At 49.8% G+C, this 21,248-nt stretch overlaps 1 protein-coding gene across 1 annotated transcript in view; it reads left to right on the forward strand.

Annotated features, from left to right (window-relative positions):
- Positions 1–2,098: 2,098 nt before the first annotated feature.
- Positions 2,099–21,248, forward strand: part of ASTN2 (astrotactin 2) — a 252,911-nt gene continuing 233,761 nt past the window's right edge. The window contains exons 1-2 of the mRNA XM_015644984.3: positions 2,099–2,400; positions 5,763–5,950. Coding sequence (XP_015500470.1) covers positions 5,765–5,950 — 186 coding nt within the window. The 5' untranslated portion in view covers positions 2,099–2,400; positions 5,763–5,764. The remainder of the gene's footprint in view (positions 2,401–5,762; positions 5,951–21,248) is intronic.

Genomic DNA, 21,248 nt, shown 5'->3' on the forward strand with positions numbered 1-21,248 from the left:
GGAGCAGCCCTCTGGCTGGCTGAAGTGTTTCCAGGGGCTGAGGCCTGGAAGGGGCTGACTCTGTCCTCCCTGCTCACCCTGGCTCATATCCCAGGTCATGCATCCAAACTGAAGATGTTTTCCTGTTTTTTGGGTTCCTGTTGAGCTTGGGATCTGCCCTCACCTTCAGTCACTTTCCTCTGGTTATGGTGAACCCTTTGGTGGCAGTTCCTCCCACAGCTTTGTGTCCCTGAGGTGACTGGTCCCAGGAGCATGCCTGAACCTGGCTGCTTGTTCTTCTCCTTCCAGCAGAGCCCAAAAACAGCCAAACCCACTTTAGTACAAATCCCATTTTGCCTATCCAAGGTCAGGTGTGTGATGCTGCTGGCAATGAGATGCAGAGAGGGCTCCAGCCTGTGCTTGGTGCCAGCAGGATCCCCCTTGGACCACCCCAAGATCAGGCTGTCTGCAGCCCTCCTCCATCCAGCATCCTGCCTTGGATTTGGCACTGCTGAGTTAACAGCTGGACTCCATGATCTCAGAGAGATTTTCTAACTCAAACCATCCCACAATTCTGTGTCCATGCAGACCTGCACAGCGCCAGAGCCACCCTTGAAATGCCCTGCAGGTGCAGCACTGTGTTCTCACAGACAGGGCCTTTGAAAGGAGATGATCAGAGAGAGCTTGTCATCTCTTTTTTATTTTTTATTTCTCTTTTCTTAAATTTCTGAGCTTCTCTATTACTTTTTATGATCTGCAGCTGCATTTGTGTGCTGCCCCAGGGAGTACTGTGAGTGGAGAGCAGGGGAGGAGGTGTGTAAGGGAAGGAACAGGAGCAGAGGGGAAGGGAAGAAAAAAACCTCAGCTAATGATTCGGGTAAAAAACTCCACCACATCGCCACCAAAAGACCCAAACTCTTAGAACTCTTAGGGCCTGTTTGACTGCAGAATAGCCCCCCTGGGAGCATGGGGAAAGCCCCATTTCTAGAGTAATTTTGGAAGTAGTCTGCACAGAGTGTGATAATCTATTCCGCAGGGAGCAATCCTGTGCTGGCAAGGGCACTGGGGAGAGCTCTCTGTTTATGACTTTCTGCATAAATTTGCTTTATTAGCATAAGTGGTAGCTAGCACCGGAGGATCTCTAAACTAACACTTTATTGGAGGTTGGTGCCTCTGGAGAACATTAACTCAGGAGAGCCCCCGGGATAAGGGCAGATGGAATGGGGTGGCAGGATGAGGGGTGTGGAAGAAGGGGGCACAAGCTGGGGTTGTGTCTCTGTAAAAGACAATCACTAAACCAGATCCCCAGCTCTCCCTGTGCCAGATTAATGCTGAGTTGTGCAGGTGGCAGGAGGAAGGCTGGCTGCAGGGTGCAGGTCCTGCTGGGATGGAGCAGGTGGGAAGGAAAAAGGCTGGAGGAGCCTGGATCTGTGCGCTGGAAATTACTCACTGGATCCTCACCCATCACCCCAAGCACTTGGTGCTGACAGGAAAGGCTCCCAGCAGGTCTGAGCAGGGCTGGGGAGACCAGAGGAAGCACAAGGAGGGTTTGGTTATCTGGGGACAGGGAACTTTGTGGGGATGAACTGCTCTAAGTGAAAGGGCTTATTTTAATAACGGCCTTCAAGAATGAAATAAAAATACAGTAATCACGGCAGATTAGCAAGAACAAGGCAATTAAATACAACACAGGCTTTGTAAAACGCCATGACAGATAAGGCAGGGCTGCAACCTCCCGAGCAAGTGAAGAATATTGAGGCATTGTACGAGGTTGGGGTGGGGGCTGGTGAAGCTTTCAAGCCTGGCAGGCTGCCTTGGAAAAAGCAGAGGTGAAAAGGCTGTCCCTGGCTTCAGTGAGACCAAGGGGGAGAGGAGGGAGGAGGTGGACAGGGTGGCCAGGAGCCCAAAGGCACAGAGTAACAATCCTGTAACTTTAATATCGGCTGTTTCATTTTCTATTCATCATGCCAACATAATCTGCTTTTATGGGAATCGTCTTGGTTCCCAACCAAATGCATTTTGGCCCCTTTGCTTTTAAGTTTGATTGTAATACAAGTTGAAGATTTCAATGAAATGTTTATATGTAAGGGTTGGAGCAACAGCAAAGGGAAAAAGGGGATTAGAGAGCTGATTGGAAGGGATCTTGCTGTCCCCTGCCTTATCCTGGATGGGCGACCCGCTGATGAGCACGAGGTCAGAGGCTGAGCCCTGGGAAGAGATTTGTTTGGATTGCTTGTTTGATTTCCACGGAAAATGCTGGAGACTGTAGGAGTTGTACAAGGCACAGAGCTTGAGGAAGAGCAGAAAAGGCAGAAATGCTCTGTGTGCCTTTTTCTTCCTTTCAGACCATCATCAAGTGATAGCAAAGGCTGGTGGGTGCAATAACAAATGTGTCTGCTCTCTGCTGAGCACAGTGAGCAGGTAGGAAGGTGCATGGCAGATGTTTGATGATCTGTTTGGCTGTTTTACTTGGTGTTTTACCCACAAAGGGGTGTTTGAACCCCATCTGATAGCTCCCCATCCGCTAGATACTGAGATTTTTAACAGCTATAGACCACAAGTGCTTTTCCATTGCTGCACATTTAAAACTTTAACCGCATCTCATTCGGTTTTGGTGCAGGAATGCCCTTAATTTGTTCCAAAAGTGTTTGAAAGCTCTGATAACAGGCAATCTTGCTGCAGACTATTACATTCTGCCTGATGGACGGGCTCTCACTACTGTAACTACAGCAGATAGTGGAGTGACAATGCGTGTCCAGTGAAACACGGGCAGTGCAATATTAGTGTCGAATATATGAGGCCAAGAAACTTCCCTGTGTTTGGGGATTGAGGGATTCTGCAGCTACAGGGCTTGAAAAAGCTTTTTTTAAAATTATTCTTTTTTTGTGAGGGAGGGTGGTGGTGTTCTGGGGGTGTGGGGTAGTAACCAGGTGCCCTGAGATGAAAGCACAAGCACACAAGTGTTTATAAGTGTGTGGGAATGGGTGCCCAGGCTTGGCAAGTCCGTGTTTGTCACAAATTGCCTGGCTGCTGGGCTTGCTTAAAATTGTGAAATGAATGTTAAATTGAAGTTTCTACTTTTGGAAGAGACCTTTTGAAAATGAAACAGGCTTATCTTCAGTCTAGGCTAAAATCCAAAAAATTGCCTATATTTCAGAACTCCTGAGAAATGTTCTCCATGATCCTCTTAAACATCCCATGCAAAAATGTGTGTGTAAGGGAAAAAATTTGGAGGAAGTTGACCCTGGAGGTTTTTTCCTTGCTTCCCTAATGTGATGTAGCCTTTGGAACTGTAGCAGTGGGGTCCTGGTGGCATGCACAGGGTCTGTGCTGTGGGCTGGGTGATATAACCTCCTTCCTGAGCTCTTTAGAGAAGGTCTGCTGCAGGATGTGTGTGTGATGAGTGTGGAATGCTGTAAATCATCCCCTCCTGTGGGTGACTGTCCCTCTGGACAGAATTAAGATTATGGCTTTGCATAGCAGAGTCTCTCCCTTGATGCCTCTGTGCTCTCCCATGGTCTGTTTGTCTCTGTGGATGATCTTGAATTTCTGCTGCAAAGCTGAGTGAGTGCTTTTGCTCCTAAAAGTAGCATTTGTTTTGATTTTAATTAGACAAGGCGATGCTTTTTAGTACAGACCTTTGAAGTATTGCTGGGAAGATGACTGCAATTAAGCAGCCTTGATATTTCTCTCATTTTTGTTCTTATTTTTACTGCTATAAGAAACCTTCTGCTTGAGCCTTGTTTGGAGGGGAGAGACACAGGATTCATTCCATGAGGTCCCCAGGCCATTAAGGAGCTGCAGGGCTGCTGTGATTTACAGTTTCCAGAGTACAAGCAACACCCTCTTGCTGCTGATTTGCTCCAGTAAAGAGTCTTTTGTGAAAGGAGGGTCATTAGCAGGATGTCAGGGCAGTGACAGGGATGTGACAGGGACCTCCTGCATCCCCTCCCAAGCACAAGTGTGGGCTCTTGATGGGTCCATGTGTGGTCAGGAGCTGTTTGGTTTTTCTCTGTGTTGTGCTCAGGTGTGCACAGGGGTGGGGATAAGGAAGGTGCAGTGCTGAGGGGGGCAGAGGCAATGAGCAAACCCCTCTGGTGAGACAGAGGTGACACGGTGGTGGCTCTGGAGTGTCACCAGTGAGGTGCTGGGGTGGTCTTGTCCCTGTCCTCAGCCCTGCAGGACCTGTGCTGTGGTGGGGTCTTCTCCATGAGCAGGTTGGTTGGCTCTCTTTTGATCCATCTTGGGAAGCCAGGAGCTTGCTCCTGGGAAATATGTTGATTTCAGGGGTGAGAAAAACAGATCCTGAAGAATTTAGAGGTTTTTTTTGTTGCTGTTGTTGGGATGGGACGTGGGTTTGTAGAAGTGCAAGTGCCTGGTCTTGCAGCCTGAGTGGCTGCTCACCACCCAAGGGTCTTGTTGAAGCTGCGTGTCCTGCAGGGTGTGGGTGGCTCCTCAGGACAGCTTCAGCTGGGATTGTTCCTTCCTTCCTCTCCACTGGGATCTGGAACTGGATGTGTTTTTGCCCAGCTGGGCTCAGGGCAATGAAATGCACAGTGCCACCAGCATTCCCTGGCTGCTTTGCCCTCAGGGGAACAAGCACCATTCTCCCCACGAGGCCTCTGCAGCCAAGGTGGAGGAGAACCTCATCTCTGTTCCCACTGTGGTGCCAGAAGTACCTGAGCTTGTGCTCCTGGCTCTTCTGGGGCAGACACACCTGCAGACAGTGGGTCAGGGGCTGTCAGGCCTGGTCTGTTCCCAAGTAGGAGGGAATTGAATTTGTGACTGCTGAAGCTGTGGGCCCAGTGAGTAAGAAGACCTGTCTTGCTTCCCATTGCTCATATTGGAAATGGAAAACAAACACAAAAAAGATGTGGTGGAAGGAGAAATATTTTGGTTCATATTGTACTAGTATTTTTTTTTTCATTTTCCATTTTGATTCAGCTGCCAAACCACCAAACCTGTTCCCTGCAGAGATCTGTGTGCAACGTGCTGGGCAGATGTGGAGCCCTCAGTGCTCCTGGCCCACTCAGGAGCTGCAGCTGAGGCTGGGAGCTGCTGCCTTCACAGGGTCTGCAGGTCTGGGGGTGCCCTTTGGGTTCTCCAAACCCCAGCTGAGTGCAGTGCCCTAGGTCGGGGAAAGCTGGTGCTGTGTGCTGGGATGCTGCAATCCTGGCTCCCAGGCTGTGCTGGAAATCAGAACTGGGTGGGATGTGAAGCCAGCAGAAGCTGCAGAAGATGACTGACAGATGCAGCTCCAGTGTCAATAGACATTTGTCAAGCCTGGTGGTTTTCCCTTGTTGCTGGAGCTCATGGTCTGTGCTGAGTGTCCCTGTTTAATACAGCTGTGCTGCTGCCTCACATCTGGAAGAAGGTTTCCACTGTAAGTGCCAGCAAAGCGTGTGCTGATGTCTGCAGCCTGCCTTGTCTGGCATGGAGTGGCCTCCCTGAGCCATGAAACTCCCTTGGGCTTGGCTGCAGCTCCTTGGGAGCTTGTTCCAACCTCTTTCCTGGGAAAGCCACAGGAAGTTTAGGGCATCCTGTGTGATGTTCTTGCCTTCCTTTTCTAGAAATCCCAATGCACTCTGTAGCCCCTTGCTTTTTATTAAGGAAGACAGATATTTCTGTTTGTGTATAGGAGAAGTAACAGGTAGAGGCTAAAATGAAATAGAAGCAGTTCTGGGGATAAGACTCAAAAATCCCAATTTCCTTCATCACTTAGAACAACACCTTTGGGCACCATGGGGGAGACTGACCCTCAGCTGTGTGTTGTGTCCCTGCAGAGATGTCGGGGACGGTGTCGGACATTTCGCTGGTGCACTGGAAGCAGCAGTGGCTGGAGAATGGCACCCTGTACTTCCACGTGTCCATGAGCAGCGCTGAGCAGCTCTCCAGGGCCACCCCCCCCAGCCTCCAGGAGCCCTCGGAGATCGTGGAGGAGCAGATGCACATCCTTCATATCTCAGTCATGGTGAGTCCCGGCTGCTGGTGGCATCAGAGGGGATGGAGGAGCCCCCTTGGAGGAGGAGGGGGATGAGGAGCAGGGTGGTGAGTCTGGTTTGCAGATGTTTGTGTCACTTCTTGGGTTGGGTCTCCAGCTTGTGTTTGAATGGGCCAGGTGGAAAAAAAAAAAATAAAGTAAAAGAATGCTTGATCTTCTAATAAAATAAAATAAAATAAAGCAAAAGAGTGTGGGGAAGAAGCTGTTGGGAGGGTAACAAAGATCCTTGTGGTTGCTCCTGTCCGTGCTGGAAAGTGGTGAGGTGTGAGTGGAGTATTTCTGCTCGGTCTTTGTGTTTGGGCATTGTGCAAAGGCAAGATTTTGGGCTTTCATTCTGAAGCTGAAGTTTATCTTTGAAGTGAGTAAGGGCTGCAGCATTTCTTGCAAAGGACAAGTCTGACCTAAAAGCAAAAAGATGATCCAGTGCTCTGAATGTCTCCATCTGGGGTGTTTGTGACCTTTTATTAATGCGCTGTTTATGTGCTGTGTTGCCTTTTAAAGTTTCAGTATCAGATGAGGTGGTTGCCTACGTGTTTGGATCTGCTCCATGGTTCCTCCGTGCTTTAGAGCTCCATCTGTAAAATGGGATTCAGTGCATTGTCCCTTCAATCCCATTGGGATAAGATACAGAGAAAGAGAAGTTAGGTTGGTATATGCAGTGTGTATGCCTGCCATTCATCTGCCAAAGCAAGTCTTTTATGGGACTGGGGATCCACCACAGCAACCCCCTGCAAAAGGTGAATCTGGTCATCTCTTAGAATCTGGGTCATCTCCACAGCTTCTGTCTTTACTTTTGGAAGGAGGAATACAAACAATGGCTGCACAAAACCTTGAATTTTGTTAAAAAAAAGCTATTTGGCTTTTACAACTTAAATCTGTTGGGTTTTTTTTTGAGTGTCTCGTCAGCAGGGCTTTAGATCTGGCACTGAATGCATGTGAGAAGGGAGAGAAACTTTGCATTAAGGCTGCTGGGCAAGATAAGGTGCAGCATGGCAGAAAAGAAAGGAGTTGGGGGCTGCATTTTACTGAGTTGGATATGGAATTGATATAAGGAATGGTTTTATGTACTGCTAAAATTGTCCATGGGATGGGGTGTTGGAGAGGGGGAAAGGGTTAGAACTTCATACTTGGAAAATGAGCCTGAAAACATAAGTGAGAGACAGAACAAAGAAAGAAAACAGTGCAGCATTTGTGGGTGTGAAAAGCTCCATCCCCTGGCAGGAGGTTTGAATGTGGAATTGTTTGGCTGTTGTGGGCAAACCTGAGTGCTGGAGAACTGCCCTGTGTCTGTGGGGTGACATTTCTCTGCAGCCTGGTGATTCCTGCTTGAAAAGCAGATTTTCTATGGTGGGAGAGATTCAGTCCTGGTCCAAAGCTCTTGCTGAAGATGGTCTCTAAAATACAGCAAATGATTATAATGATTGGATGATTGGAAAGATCCTTTGAGAAGCTCCTGGCCAGAGCCTTCCTTGGCTGCACCTGAGAATGTGGGAGCAGCGCTGCTCATGGACATGGGAGCACAGGAATGGCACAGGAATGGCACAGGAATGGCACAGGAATGGGACAGGAATGGGACAGGAATGGGACAGGAATGGCACAGGAATGGCACAGGAATGGCACAGGAATGGCACAGGAATGGGACAGGAATGGCTTTGGCCTCTAATCCCAGGTTAGCCAGCAAAGATGTGCTTTGCCACTGGCCTGGGAGCACCCATGGCTTTGTTTTGAGACTCAATCCCTGCCCTGTACCTCTCTTCCCTTCTGTAAAAGCAACAGGAGAACGGGAGAGGAGTTGTTCCTGCCACACAGTCAGCTGTAATTCCACTGTCCTTATAAATCCTGACATTCCCTGCAGCTGGAGCTGAGATCCTGGGCATGGATCTGGGTCTGGGATGGGGTCTGGGCTGCACATGTGTTCCTGGGGAGGCAGGAGCCCTGCAGATCTCTTTCCTGGGTCAGGATTGCAGCACAGGCTTGAAACTTTGCCCAGATTTTTCAGAAGGTTCATTAACTTTCTGAGTGAACCCGAGCCAAGTTTTGAGTTACCAGCAAAGATGATTCTGTTTTGTTGGTTTATTGGGTGTTTCGGGTTTTTCTCCCTTGAGGCCTCATGGAGTTCTGTAGGGGAAATAAAATGAGCACATCTCTTTGTTTCTTGGGTGGAGTATTTCACTCAGGTCCCGTGCTGGTTTCCCACTCTTTTTTTTCCCTTCTTGACCCCAGCTGGAGCACATCCAGAGGGCCCCCATCACCTCAGCTCTCCTAGCCCAGCAGTGGGGTTCCCTGGCTGTGCTGGGCTTGGCACAGGGGGCTCTGGGTACCCCTCCTGTCCCCACACCCTCTATATCCATCTCCCTTTTACCTCGGGATACAACCTGTGTCCTCCTTCCCAGCTTCCCAAATGCTTTTCCTTCCTCTTCCTACCATGAAGCCCAACATCTCCTGTGTGCTTTCTATGAACTAAACCACCATCACTGCTAGGGACAAAATTCCAGCCCAGCCCTGTGCTGCAAGGCATTCAGGCTCTTTGTGCCCTGTCCATCATCAGCCCAGTGTCCTGCCCCAGGGGACAGGAGGGGACATGGGAAAGTGTTTCCTTCATCTCCTTTAAGTGGCTCTAACTTGCTTTTAGCTCTGTCCTCATGCTCCAGGTGATTTATAGGAGCTGGGGAAGGTTTGTCTGGAGGATCTGGTGAACCCCTCTCTTCAGGAGCACTCAGCACAGTTTTTGGGCAGTGAGACATGGCCAAGGCAGGAACTGCTTGGATTTCTGTGGGTGTTTATGGCCAGGGGAGCTCCTGCTCTGCCTCTAAAGCCAAGACCCTCTCTGTGCTGCATGGGGGCTCCAGAGAGGTGCAAATCCTGGCTTTACTCCTCCTTCCAGTGACTCTGGCTGTCAGTCCATACCTTACAGCTTTGGGATTGGTTTCCTTCCATGACCCATGTCCCTGTGGCCACCACCTGCAAAGCACTGACTGGCTTCTTCACACCTCCCTTCCCGAGCTCAAGGACATATCTGACAGCAACATAATACTTAATTTTTATTTTTTTTTCCTTTCCTAACTGTTTTTTCTTAATCTCTCCCCAATGAGACATAACATTAATTACTGCAGTTAAAGGGAATTCAGTCTCGATTACTCTCTGCCACCCATTTCCTCTTGGCTTGAGTGTCTGAAATTTGTCTCCCAAATGAAAAGAAGGGAAAAAGGGAAAAGAAAAACAAATATGCAAATGCAGTATTTTATTTATTTACCTTTTTTTTAAAGCACAGTGTCAAGTAGAAGGGAATCAATATTTTTGTCATTATGCCTGTTGTGTTTTTTCACCATAATCTCAGCTGTCATTTGGGTTTAATTGTGTTGTTTCCTGTTGTGTGGAAGTAAATCTTATCTGTTTTGGATTAAAATTCAATGAAGGTCACAGCAGCTCGAAAACTTACCAGGCTGCAGCAATTAATGTTCATTTGGCTTTGATAAATTGGAATGTTCCCCACAATGGGACTGGAGTGGATTTCAGAAGCAATAATTCTTCCATTAACTCAATGATTCCCTGCGTGATGGAGCGTCTTGTCACTGCTCTGTTTGTCATCTGTCACTTCAAGGATCTGGGCATATGCCTGATATGATTTATCATGATTATTGGGGCTGCTTGTGTCAAAACATTTTAAACCACTAATTATTCCAGCCTTGTAAATTGCTGAATTTAACAAAACATAAGAGAGATTTATTTTTTTGTTTTTCCACACCCGCCGTGTGTCCCAGTTTAATTATTGCTCTGTGTGGTGCTAAATCCAGCCCTGGGGCCGTGTCTGGAGACTTTGGCCCAAGAGGGGGATTGTTTGTCAGGCTCTGAGGGGTGGAGGGGTGGGACAGACAGGTTTTGTCTCTGCATTGACCCTTTGATCAGACACCAGTGGGGCCACGACACCCTGTGAGTGCTGGGATGAAAGTTTGGGAAGAGGATGCAAAGCCTCATCCCGTCCTGCTGGTGGAGGGATGGGATTTCCTCTCTTGTGAGTGATGACAGTAAAAGTCTTGGCTGTGGGATACCAGAGCCAGGACCATCCCTGCATGATGGGAGGTTTAGAAACGTGCTCTGTGCTGCCTCTGCTCCAGCTCCAGCAGAAATAAACTGGCTTTTTTGGAGAGTGATCATGAGGAAAAGCCTTGTTGCATCTCATGCCATCACCTTGCAAGGGACCATTAAAGTGTCTGGAGTAAAAGGTGACCAGACCTCATCAGGCTGTTAAAAAAAAATAATAAAAAAAAATTACTATTTTTTATTTTTAGTGCCCACTTTCTGCTGGCTGTGCTGGCAGCAGACAAGTTATCTGCTTTAGGCTTCTAGGTCTCCCAGAGGATTTTCTTTAACTTGTATTTGTGGAGTTTCCTTTTTTCTTCTTGTTCCCATACATCCTGATTTTTCCCTAATGATCAGCTGCTGTTCCTGTGCTCCATCAGCCCCTGAGCTGGGTGTAAATTGTGGTCTTAAACTCTTCCTCTGCTCTCACATCTTGCTCTGAAGTGGAGCTGGGAAGGAATCCTGTGTCCTGTGCACCCTGTGGTGTGTCTGTCCTTGGGGCTGCCTCAGTCTGGGGCTGCTCTCCAGTTCTTTAAGGAATCTCCAAGAACAAGTTTTTAGGAGCTGTAATCACCTTTAGGAAAAAAAAAAAAATAAATTCTTCCCTGTGAGGATGGGCAGGCCCTGGCTCAGGGTGCCCAGAGCAGCTGTGGCTGTCCCTGGATCCCTGGCAGTGCCCAAGGCCAGGCTGGACAGGGCTGGGAGCAGCCTGGGATGGTGGGAGGTGTCCCTGCCATGGCAGGGGTGGGACTGGATGGGTTCTAAGGTCCCTCCTAACCCAGGCCATTCCATGATTCTATAGTTGCTCACCTTCTCACAGGTGGATGTAACATCATACCAGTGCAACTGGGCTCATCCCAGCTTGAATGGGAGGGGAGAGGAGGCTGGAACCCTTTTCAGAGCTGGGCTGATTGCCATTGTCCCCAGCTCTCTGAGGATCACTCCAGATGCTGTGGGCTTTGGGCACCTCCCCACTGGGGCTCCTTCAGCCCCAGCATTCCCTCAGATTGGCCATTCTTTGTGGGGTGCCTCGTTTCCCTCCCCAGCAGTGTTTTGTCCTCCTTGGTGAAAATCTCCCACTGGACTCCGTTCCCTCCCTGCCTTGTGCTTGCACGGTGCTGTGTCCTGTGGGATTGCTGGACCTGGCTTCTCCAGAGATACAAAACGTTTCTTGAGCCTTCCTCTGGCTCCTTGCAGCTTCTCTTGCTGATGGCAGCACTGGAGCTCCTGTCAGCCAGCTCAATGGGAGAAAAAAACCCTGGTGTGACATGAGTAATGAGGTAGTGAAGAAGGCACAACATCTGTGTCATCATTTCTGCACCAGGAGGTCAACCAGATTCATCAAACATGCACTTCCAGCTTGTGATGTGTTTAGAAATTAATTAAGATAGGGGGAGAATTGCTGCTGCAGCAGATTTTCTTATCTGAAAGGTATTAAAAAGCTAAATTGATCTCCAATGAGCTGTTTTTATTAGAAAACAAAACCTAAAAGAGAAGCTCTGAGCCCCCTGGGTTCAGCATATCCCTGTGTGAGAATCATGTGTGGGGAGAGAAGAAGGAGCTGCCCACCCTGATGTGGAGGTGGACTAAGCATCCCCAAATCCCTGGGATGGGCATGGGAGCAGCAGGCTCCGTGCTGATGGCAAACCAAACAATCCTCAGCCCATCACCAATCCTCCCCAGGCTGCTGAAGGTGGCCCTCAGTTGTTTCCTGAGCTCCTTCAGGGTGGCCAGAGGGGCTGGTGGGATCTCTGCTGGGTGGGGTGGCTCAGGGCAGAGGGGCTGAGTGCCTGCAGGCTCCGTGGCTCAGGGCACTGCAGCTCAGCCCAGCTGGAAGCTGTGGGACCACCCTGGTACACAGGGGAGGTGTTGCTGGTCCTTGCTGGAAGAAATTCCCACTCCTCTCACCCTGGCACTGTCCTGGCATCTGCTCTTTCCCAGGATGGGACATTCTTTGGCTTCAAGTTCCATTTCCATCTTCATGTGCCATTAACCAACTTCTTGCTGTCTGGGAAGAGACTCTTTCATCCACCTTTCCCCTCCTCTCCACTCTCCTTTGCAGAGCCGGTGTAAAACAGGGACTAAATGTAGTTAATGATGTGCTCTGATATTTAGGGAATTCATTTTGGGGGGATTTGTCTTCAAATTGTCACTTTTGTGACAATGGCACCTGTTATGTTAATCATTTTTCACCAATCTCTGTTTTCCACCTTAGCTCCAGTGAATACATTAGACCCTTTATGTCTTTCTCTCCATCAGTTTTTCCACCCCACTGTGTTAAAATATGTAACTGGAGTATTTGATTTGCATCTCTGATAAAGGAAGGCTGAATAAATGCTCTCAGTTAATCTGAACTGAGCAGCAAACTTAACTTTCTCATCTCATCCCCAGAGCAATTGAAGTTGGTACTGGGGGAAAAGCAGCCATGGGAAGCGCTGGGAAGGGGTTTGGTTTTTGCAGATGGCATCGATGGCGTGGGAGGGATCTCAATTTCCCCAGCCTCGACGTGTTCCATCGAGGATGGAAGGGAAAACGTAAAAACTCCCATTGGAAAAGTGGCCGGCGTTGTCAGGGGGTGTGAGAGCTGGCACGGGGGATGCTGAAGTCGTGAAGAGATGAAGGCAAAAACGCCAGAGGGAAGGTTTTGGGAACGGAGTGAGAAGCACCAGAGCAGTGTGAGCCTGTGGCACTGGGTGGGACACGTTCTGTGCCTGCCTTCGCCCCCGGGCCGGGTCCCTCTGCACTGCCAGCAGTGCTGAGAGGGTATTTTTATGTTTGCTGATCGCAGAGACTTGCTTTGAACTTGTTCCCTTCCTTCCTCCTCCTCACTCTTCCCCTTCCCACCATCTGTCTGGGATAAATACTCACATCCACAGCTCTGCAGGGTGTAGCTGGTGGCCTGACCTTTTGGTGGTGGTTTGGGCTTTTTCCCCAGTGTGGGACAAACAGATGGAAACCCAGGCTTCAGTGGGGTGGCTCTGCCTCAGCTCCTGCTTTCCATCCCTTTCCTCCACAGGTTGGTTCTCACCGAGCTGCTGGGCTCCTGGAGAGAGCAGCTCCACGTGGGAGCCCCGTGCTAATCCTGTGTGTAAAGTGCTGGGAGTACAGGGCTGGTACCTTTGAAACATTGACGTAAACACAGAAATGCTTTGCAGCTCCCAGCCTGGATCTAATTGCTTTAAACTGCCAGGCTCCAAAGTACATATGGCATTAAAATTGTCAGGAAATGTTATTCCAGGAAAGCTCCTGTGGATGCTGCTTTCTCCAGCGATGGCTGGGTGTGGGTGGGCCCTGGCTCCGAGGTAATACCTCACAATGGAGGGTGTTTTCCTGGGATGCAGACCTGGGGATGCTGGCAGGGTGGAGGGTGTTGTCTCCTCACTGGTGAGGCTGTGTTGGTGGATACCTGTCACTCTTTAGTCCCAGCAGGAATACGATAATCTCCATTTTTCTGCTGGTACAATACCCTGACCCGGGGTGAGGAGCCTCACCCAGCTCTCACATCCCCAGGATGATGCCTGTGGGCTTGAAAGCTGGGCTGGTCTTCAGACAAGCAGCAAAATGCCTTTTTTTTTTCTTTTTTTTCCCTTTCAAACCTTGTGTTTTCTGCAGCTTTTGCTCCTCTCAGTTGTTACTGGTGTTTGAATGGGAGTTGGAAATGTTTGCATCCGTTCAAGTGTCGGTGTCAGGCGCTGGCTCGTGTGAAGGTGAACTGTGCTCAACCTCATGCAGAACAGCATCAAGGTGGTTGTGAAAGATGTTACACTGCAGCACCACAAAAGGCTGAATTCTCATTTGATTGGCAAATCCTGAAGATGGGAGTAAAGTGTTAATGACAGGATGAAATGCAATATCATATTTGTCCCCAGAAATATATTTGCTCTCAGTTTGGGCTTTCCTTTTTTTCCCATTTAAAAATAAATTGGACTTGGTTTCAGAAGGCACTGTGATGCCGTGAAAAGGCAGAGCGCTTTTTGTTAAGGGAAGTGTCAGAATGAAATGTTTCTACTCTTCAACACTTTCTATATCCTCCCCAAAACCACTTACACTTTAGTTTCAGCTGATGTGATACTGTCTGAGCAGATAAACCGTTCCTGGAGAAAAAAAAAAAACAAAACCCAAAACCTTTCCAGTCTGTGTGTGGAGTAACTGTGCCTGGAGCAGGGGAGATGTGGTGCTGTGGGTCTGATCATCACCCTGTGAGTGCCTGCAGCCTCTGCAGTGCCTGGCCCCGGGGCAGGGCATGCTCAGACTCCCACCAGCAGTTAACAGCGGGGAGAAACTCAGTATCCATCATTTTCTCTGGCCATCTTTAGGCTGCTCATACAGCAGAGAGTGTTTCTGTGTGTCTCTGGGTCTTGCTGCTTTGGAAGTTGGGCAAAATTCCCACTGGCTTAATTGGGAGCAACATCAGGCCAAGTGTGGTTATTTTTACCTGTCGCTGCTCCCACTCCACCTCCTCCATCCCATGGATGAGGGGGAACGAGCTCTGTTTCAGCTTTCAAAAGGTCTCTGCCAGCTCCGAGCAGGAGCCTCGGCGTGAAGTCTCACCATGTGCAGCAAAGGAAAAGGGGAAAGAGAAAAAAAAATGGAATGGTGCTTATGGTTAAAATCCAGTTATTATATACTGCAGGAAAATGACTGTTTGTGAAGGGAGCTGGTTAGTTTGGCTTTGCCTCAGGTGGCTGCTTCTGGGGCTGGATTTATGGCAGTGGCTGGAGAGGGAGTGAGTGGGAACATCAGCCCCAGCCCTGCTGGGATGCACTTGGACTTCAGGGCTTGGCTATTTTGTCATTGTGTTTCCCTTTATCCAACAGGAAAACTGGTGGTTTTCCTTTCTAGCTGCCTTCTTTTTAGCTCCTCAGGGGAGAGTAACACTTTTTATTCAGATGGAAGGCAAGGAACCCACCTGCAGGTGGATGGCAGCAAAACCACCGATGCTTTAGCAGTGTCAGGCGTCTCCATTTCCCTTCCCAGAGCTGGAGCTGGGTAGCAGCTCCTCACCAGCCATTCCTCGGGCAACCTTGAGCTTTCCTGCTGCCCTGGCTGTGGTTTTCCTCATTGCTCCAGGCTCGGGTTCAGGGTGCAACCAGCCTGGTGGGAGCAGCAGTTGTTGGGGGAAGAGACAACAGCCCCAGTGTTGATCTTACTGCTTATCTGGCCCCAGGTTACGCCCTCTCTCCTCCTGCCGCAGCTCCATCCCCACAGCTTGGACATAGCAAAACAAGTAATATTGCTGTTTGTTTTTCTTTCATTTTAAAATTTTGTGATTTTTTTCCTCCATTCTCTTCCTTGGCACGCAGGTCAACAGGGGGAGGGAACTTTCAGCCAAGCTCTCCATCACACGTCCCTTGTTTTTTGTGTGTTATTTTTTCCCCACTGCTGCCCTTGCCAAGGGAAGGACATTGTAGAGCTGCTGAGGCTGGCAGGGGCTGTAACACCGCCTGCCAATAGCCTCGGTGTCTGAAAAGATTTAGGAAATGCAGCTCTAAATTAGCTCCCAAATCATCTTCTTCCCTTTCTCGGGCTGGAGAGCCGCTCAGAGCCAGCCGAGGCTCCCCAGGGAGCATCAGGCTCTGCTGTGGGGCAGAGAACACAGCACGATGCTCCCTTGGCAATAGCAGGAAGAGCCTCAGGGTGGCTCAAGGCAAGCTGGAGCACTCCAGGGACAAATTCCTGGTTTCCCTCCTCCCAGCATTGCCACGCTGCTCCCCTGGCCAGCTCCCTCCTGCTGTAAGCCTGGGCACTCAGAGCTCCTGGCTGTGGGGCTGGAGGGCAGCAGGGGAAGCACAGGGTTGTTGGACATCTGCTGAAAGCCTCCCACGGGAGATGGGAGCCCCATCCTGTGCTTGCCCCAAGGATGCTGCTGAGAGCAGCCAAGGACACGGACAGGGACATCTGGGGCCAGCAGAAGCTGGAGGAGGGGAGCAGGAGGAGTGCTGGCTGTGTGTCTGCTGGGGAAAGGGACAACCTGTGCCCTGGCCAGCTGTTCCCCTCCAGCACTTCATTTCTGCCCTTGCCAGGTCAGTGGGTGAAGGCAGCAGCTGCTGTGAGATGGAGCAGGAGCAGCTCTGTGTCCTCGTGCTCTGCCAGGGCACCATATCTGCAGGGCAGAGCTTCTCCCAGGGCCTTTGGAGAGAGCTGGTTTTGGAGCAGCCGAGCCTGGGGAGCCTTTGGCTTCGTCTCAGAGCTTTGTCTTTGCTTCTGTTGTCACCTCTCAAGAGAGAAACGGGAAGGGCTCAGCTTTGCTGTGTCTCCTGGAAATTCAGTCTTCGGCTCAGCAAATGCCCTGAGGTTCTGCATCCCCCCTGGCGCTCCAGCCTTCGCACTGAATGCAAATTGCTCTTTAAATGTCTCTGTAGGTGGATTTTAGTGCTCAGGTGCTTCGGGCAGAGCACAGGCATCACAACTGCTCTGCTAACCCCAAACCATCCCAGAAAGGGCTCTCATGCCATGGGGCTCGTCACATCCCGCCTGGATTTGCAGTGGGTGAGGATGAGGATGAAGATGAGGATGAGGATGAGGATGAGCATGGCCAGGATGTGTTGCTGTGTTGCTGTGGCTCAGGGAGGCTGGGCTGCCAGTGTCACTCCTTCTCCAGGCCCTTGGAGGCTGCACGTGTGTGGGAGAGGGAGCACAGAGCTGCCTCGGGCACTGAAGTCTGTCCCTTCATCCTAACAGCAGACACCTTGGGAAATAGCAGAGGAAAATTCCATTTCTACAGCAGTGGAACTTGGGTTTTGTATTATTATTTTTTTTTAAAGGCTCTGTCAGGCTCCTGCTCTCTCCCCCTCCCCGTGCTGCGCAGCCAGCTCTGAAGCAGAAGTGATATTTTCTGCCAATGCAATGATTAGCCTTTCTGCTAATGACCCACGAACAGTGTCCAAAATAAATGAGCCCAACCTGCTCATCTTATTAGCCAAATGATTGCATAGAAAGAGGAAATATCTGCAGAAACAGCTCAGGCAGCTGTAATTCGGAAGCGTGGAAGAGTCACTACTTGAAGTATGGAGAGGAGCCATATGTCCTCAAAAACTGGGAGAGCTCTTGTGTTATTGGGGTGCTTCTACTCATCCCCTGCTCCCCCTTGTGTGACATAATTGTGCAGGGCTGGAGCTGTGTCTGGCCTCAAACTCTGTTGGTTCTTGGGGCTTGGAAGCTGAAGACAGGTAGATATTTCTCCTCCTGTCTTCCTTGTCTGGTTTTTGGTTTCCCTCATCCTGTAGATGACAGGCAGCAGCAGTGGGATGTTGGTCAGGAGAGCAGCTGATGCAGTAGCCAACACTAAGCTGTTCTTCAGGACCTGTCCTTGTGTCCTTTGGGCTCTTCCCAAAGCACTTGGCGAGGTTTTGGAATGTCCTTGTTGGACATGGGGAGGGATGAGGAGCAGAAGGGGGAGAGGTGAAGGAAAGGGGGGTTTCTGCAGAGAAGGGAGGTGAGGGGGGTCTGGTGATCCCCTCACAGATCACGGTGACACCGAGGTAAAACAAGAGTTTGCTTTGGGAGAGATTTTAGGCTTTGTGTAAAGGCAAGAGAGAAATGGGGCTGGGTACAGGAGGAGAGAAGAGCATGAGGATGGGGCAATGCATAGAGGCTGAGTGTGAAACCCCTCCTGATTTTGGGAACAGGTCAGCCTTCTCTATGAGATGTACTCAGTTTGAAAGATGGGCTGTCTTCCCAGCTGCTGCAAGTGTGTCTCAGTTGGTCTCTTGCCTGCAAAAAAGGCCTGTCCCTGAGTGAGGTGACAGCAGTGTGGCTGCCCTGGAGAAGGGCTCTGGCAGCCCTGGAAGGCTGACCCCATAGCCTTGAAGCCATATCACATCAGAGGATGTGCACAAGCTTGTGTCTTGTATAACAGCAGAGAAAAACTCACTTGATCCTCTGCTCCCCTGGAGGGAGGGCAGCTGGAGGGTGGCTAATGATGCACCAGCCCTAAAAATTGCTGAGGAGGGTGAGGTCATCCTCTTCCAGCACCCTGTGTGCAGGCCATGTGCTTCCCTGGCTTTGTGTGTGGCACAGCTGATGTGAGCTCCCACATGGCTGTTCCCTTGTTCAGCATCTCAGCTCGTGGGGTCCCCTCAGTACCCACCACCACCCTCCAGCAGCTGACCAGGACCAGAGCCCTGCTGGATATTCCATGTCTCTGTTCTCATGTGTGCATGTATATCCATGAAATATAAACTCCATGTAGCTATGTGTGTGTTTATTATTTACCAAGCTGGGATCTGAAGGGTCTCATGCACAGAAATAAGAACCATGACTTTAATTTTCACTTTGACTACATTCATATTCTTACTACTAATCTACTTCATTACTCCTTTCTGTTTTATGCAGACAAATTCTGGACTTCTTTCTTCCTTTCCTAATTAATGGGGGAATTGCAAATTGTGCATTTTTTCTCCTCCTAAGAAGTTTTGGGTTTAAACGATTATCTGTGTTTGGAAAACATCCTGACAGTGCAAATATTGAAAACTGGAGCATTGAGTGGATGAGCCAATGACCCTGGCTCTCCTTGCACCTCTCAGTGTCTTTCAGTGCACTCAGGAATGCTGTTCTCGGTCCCAGGGCTGTGGGTGTGGATGGAAGGTTCACCTGCACGCCCCAGGCTGCACGAGTGCATTTGATAACTTCTCCTCATAAACAAGTTTTTCAGGTTAATGCTGGAGTGGTTTGGCTGTGGAAGGTGTGACTGCAGGGTTTTGTTTCTTTGGTTTTTGTTTTGCCATTTTTGGACTGGTTGGTTTTGGCTTGTTTGTTTTTTATAAGTGGGGGAGTTGCTCCTTCAGTACCCCAAACCTTCCACAGCCCCTTGGATGGCACTGCCATCCTTTGGGACACCCACAGGAAAACTTCATTCCCAAGGGCAGGATGAAGATTTGCTTTTCTCTAGGATCCATGGGGAGGAAGGGATTTGGAGCAGTCATTGAATCTCCCTCTCTGCCCTCGGGCAGGATCAATAACCTTTTGTCACTGGTGATGGATGTTTCTCTGTCCTGTTCTGCGAGAATTCCCGGTCCCTGTGGGGGTTTCCTTCAGCCTGCCCCAGGATCAGACAGCCCCAGCAGTGCTCTGCCTCCAGCCCAGCTCTGCAGCAGCCGAGGCTTTCAGAGAACTTTTGCACCTTTTGGACAGATTTAAATAGGCAGGAGGTTTGAATTGATAGATGGAAACCCCGTTCCTGTAAATGTTTTGCTCTGAGGATTTTGCTGCAAGTCTCTGGCTCCTGGCAGCATGCAGGGATGCAGGCTGGCATCCCCCAGGGCTACAGGGGTGGAGGGCAACCAGAGCTGCTGCTTTGGAAGAGGAGGGGTCTGAACATTTCTGTTTCCATTTCAAACTTCCCCCTGAACATTGGGTTACGCCACTGCTCTGTGATGCCAGGTCCATTCCTCTCTGTCCAGCAGCTCCTCCCTGCAGGGACAGGGACATTTGGTGCCTGAGGCAGGGACATGGATTGCTGAGGCTCTGAGTGCTGAGATTTCACTCCCTGGAGCTCCTGTTTGGGCTGTGCAAGACACATTCAGCCTCTGCTTTTAAATCCCACACTCCTGTCCCGCTTGTGTGAGGGCACCTTGTCTTAGATCAGTAACTGTGCTGCTCCTCTGCGCTTCCCAGCACTGCATTTATCCTTGGATTTATGGATTTATTCTAGTCCCTCTCCCATGAAACACAGGTGGGGCTGCTCCCTGGGGGATCTGTTCCAAGGGCTTATCCAAGGATCACAGCCATGGACCAGAAAGGCTGAACCACCAAGTTTCCAATGCTCCGTCTGCAGCACCAAGTACAGACTCCAATCTTTTTTTATTTATTTTTTTTTTTGGCTTCCTTTGTTCTGTGGGAAATTACTCTTGAGTGATGAAAGCCTGAAAGAAGGTTGGATGCTGAGGACAGCAGCCAAGTCCCTGGGGAGTAAGAGGCTTTTTGTTTGGAGCAAGGTTTGAAAGGTGGAGGAGCTTGTGCAGGACAGTGCTGCCTCCTGTCCTTGCCACCCAGGTGAGCCTCTCTGGGAGCACACACGGCTGGATCTTCATCTCCCAATCATTCTTTCCCCTCAGGCCAAGCTGTTTCTTTTGCAGGACTCTTCTGAAGATGGGAGCATTGAATAAACTGTGTTTTATTTAGATTAGATGTGAACTCAGGCCAGCCACAGGATAGACACCACATCGAGGAGATGGAGCTGGGTGGAAGTTGTTTTCCTGCCTCCTACTAAGCTAAAAACAAATTGCTGGGGGATACCTGTGTGTGGTGGGGGGAGTGAGCAAACTAAAGCTCAGTACCCATCAAACAAGGAGTGGAGAAGAGCTTTGTGAGCCCAGAGGTGTGGGCAGAAGGACTTTAATGGCTCCATCTGAAACATTTTGTCTCCATTCCCATTTAGCTGTGGAATCTAACTTCGTTTCAGCTTTACATTTAAATTTTCAAAACAGGCCTGTCAAATTAGTAAAAGGAAATTTGATTAGAAAATGGCAGCAGGATTGAGGTCTTTGTTTTTCTCTGTTCACAGTTTGGCTCAGCGTTTGCTCTTAACCAAAAATACATCATTGGAAAAGTGGGTTTTAGCTAGTCAACACTTCCCAATTGTGAGGAAAAAATTAAGGAGCAGAGATGGAAAATTCCTGCCTCTAGGTCCCCAGTTGTTGCCCTTTGTTTGGGAGCTGGAGAGTGAGGCTGTGCCACCAGGCCTGAGGTGGACACTGGAGGGAAGGAGGGTCACAGAAGAGTGGGATTTGTGCCTTCCCTTGCTCTCTCCTGCTGGCTGCCATCCCCATGGCTGGCTTCAGCTCTTTGAATTCCCTGAGGATGTCAGGGGCTGAGCCTTGGGGCTGCCTCAGGAGCCTGGGTTAGCAGAGGATGCTTAAACTGGGGTGCCAGGCTGGTTTGGGGTGAGGCACAGAGCTCTTCTCAGCACCCTGATGTTCCTGGTGTCTGTCCCAGAGCTGGGTGGGAGCACATCCCAGAGGGAGAAGGAGAAGGAAGGCAGATGAGCAGTGGAGTTAAACACTGGTTAATACCAGCCAGGGGAAGGGACAGGGCTGGAGAGCTGGGAGCTGCCATCCCAGTGCTCAAGAGAGCTTTCAGGGGGATGAGGGAGATTTTGGGGTGGAGGAGCATCTCTCCTTGCCCTCTTGGAAGCCTGGGAGCAGTAATGGGGTCTCAGACTGGCTCTGAAGCAGCCATCCTCACCTGG

This window comes from Parus major, chromosome 17 (genome assembly GCF_001522545.3).
Source record: "Parus major isolate Abel chromosome 17, Parus_major1.1, whole genome shotgun sequence".
Classification (NCBI taxonomy): domain Eukaryota; kingdom Metazoa; phylum Chordata; class Aves; order Passeriformes; family Paridae; genus Parus; species Parus major.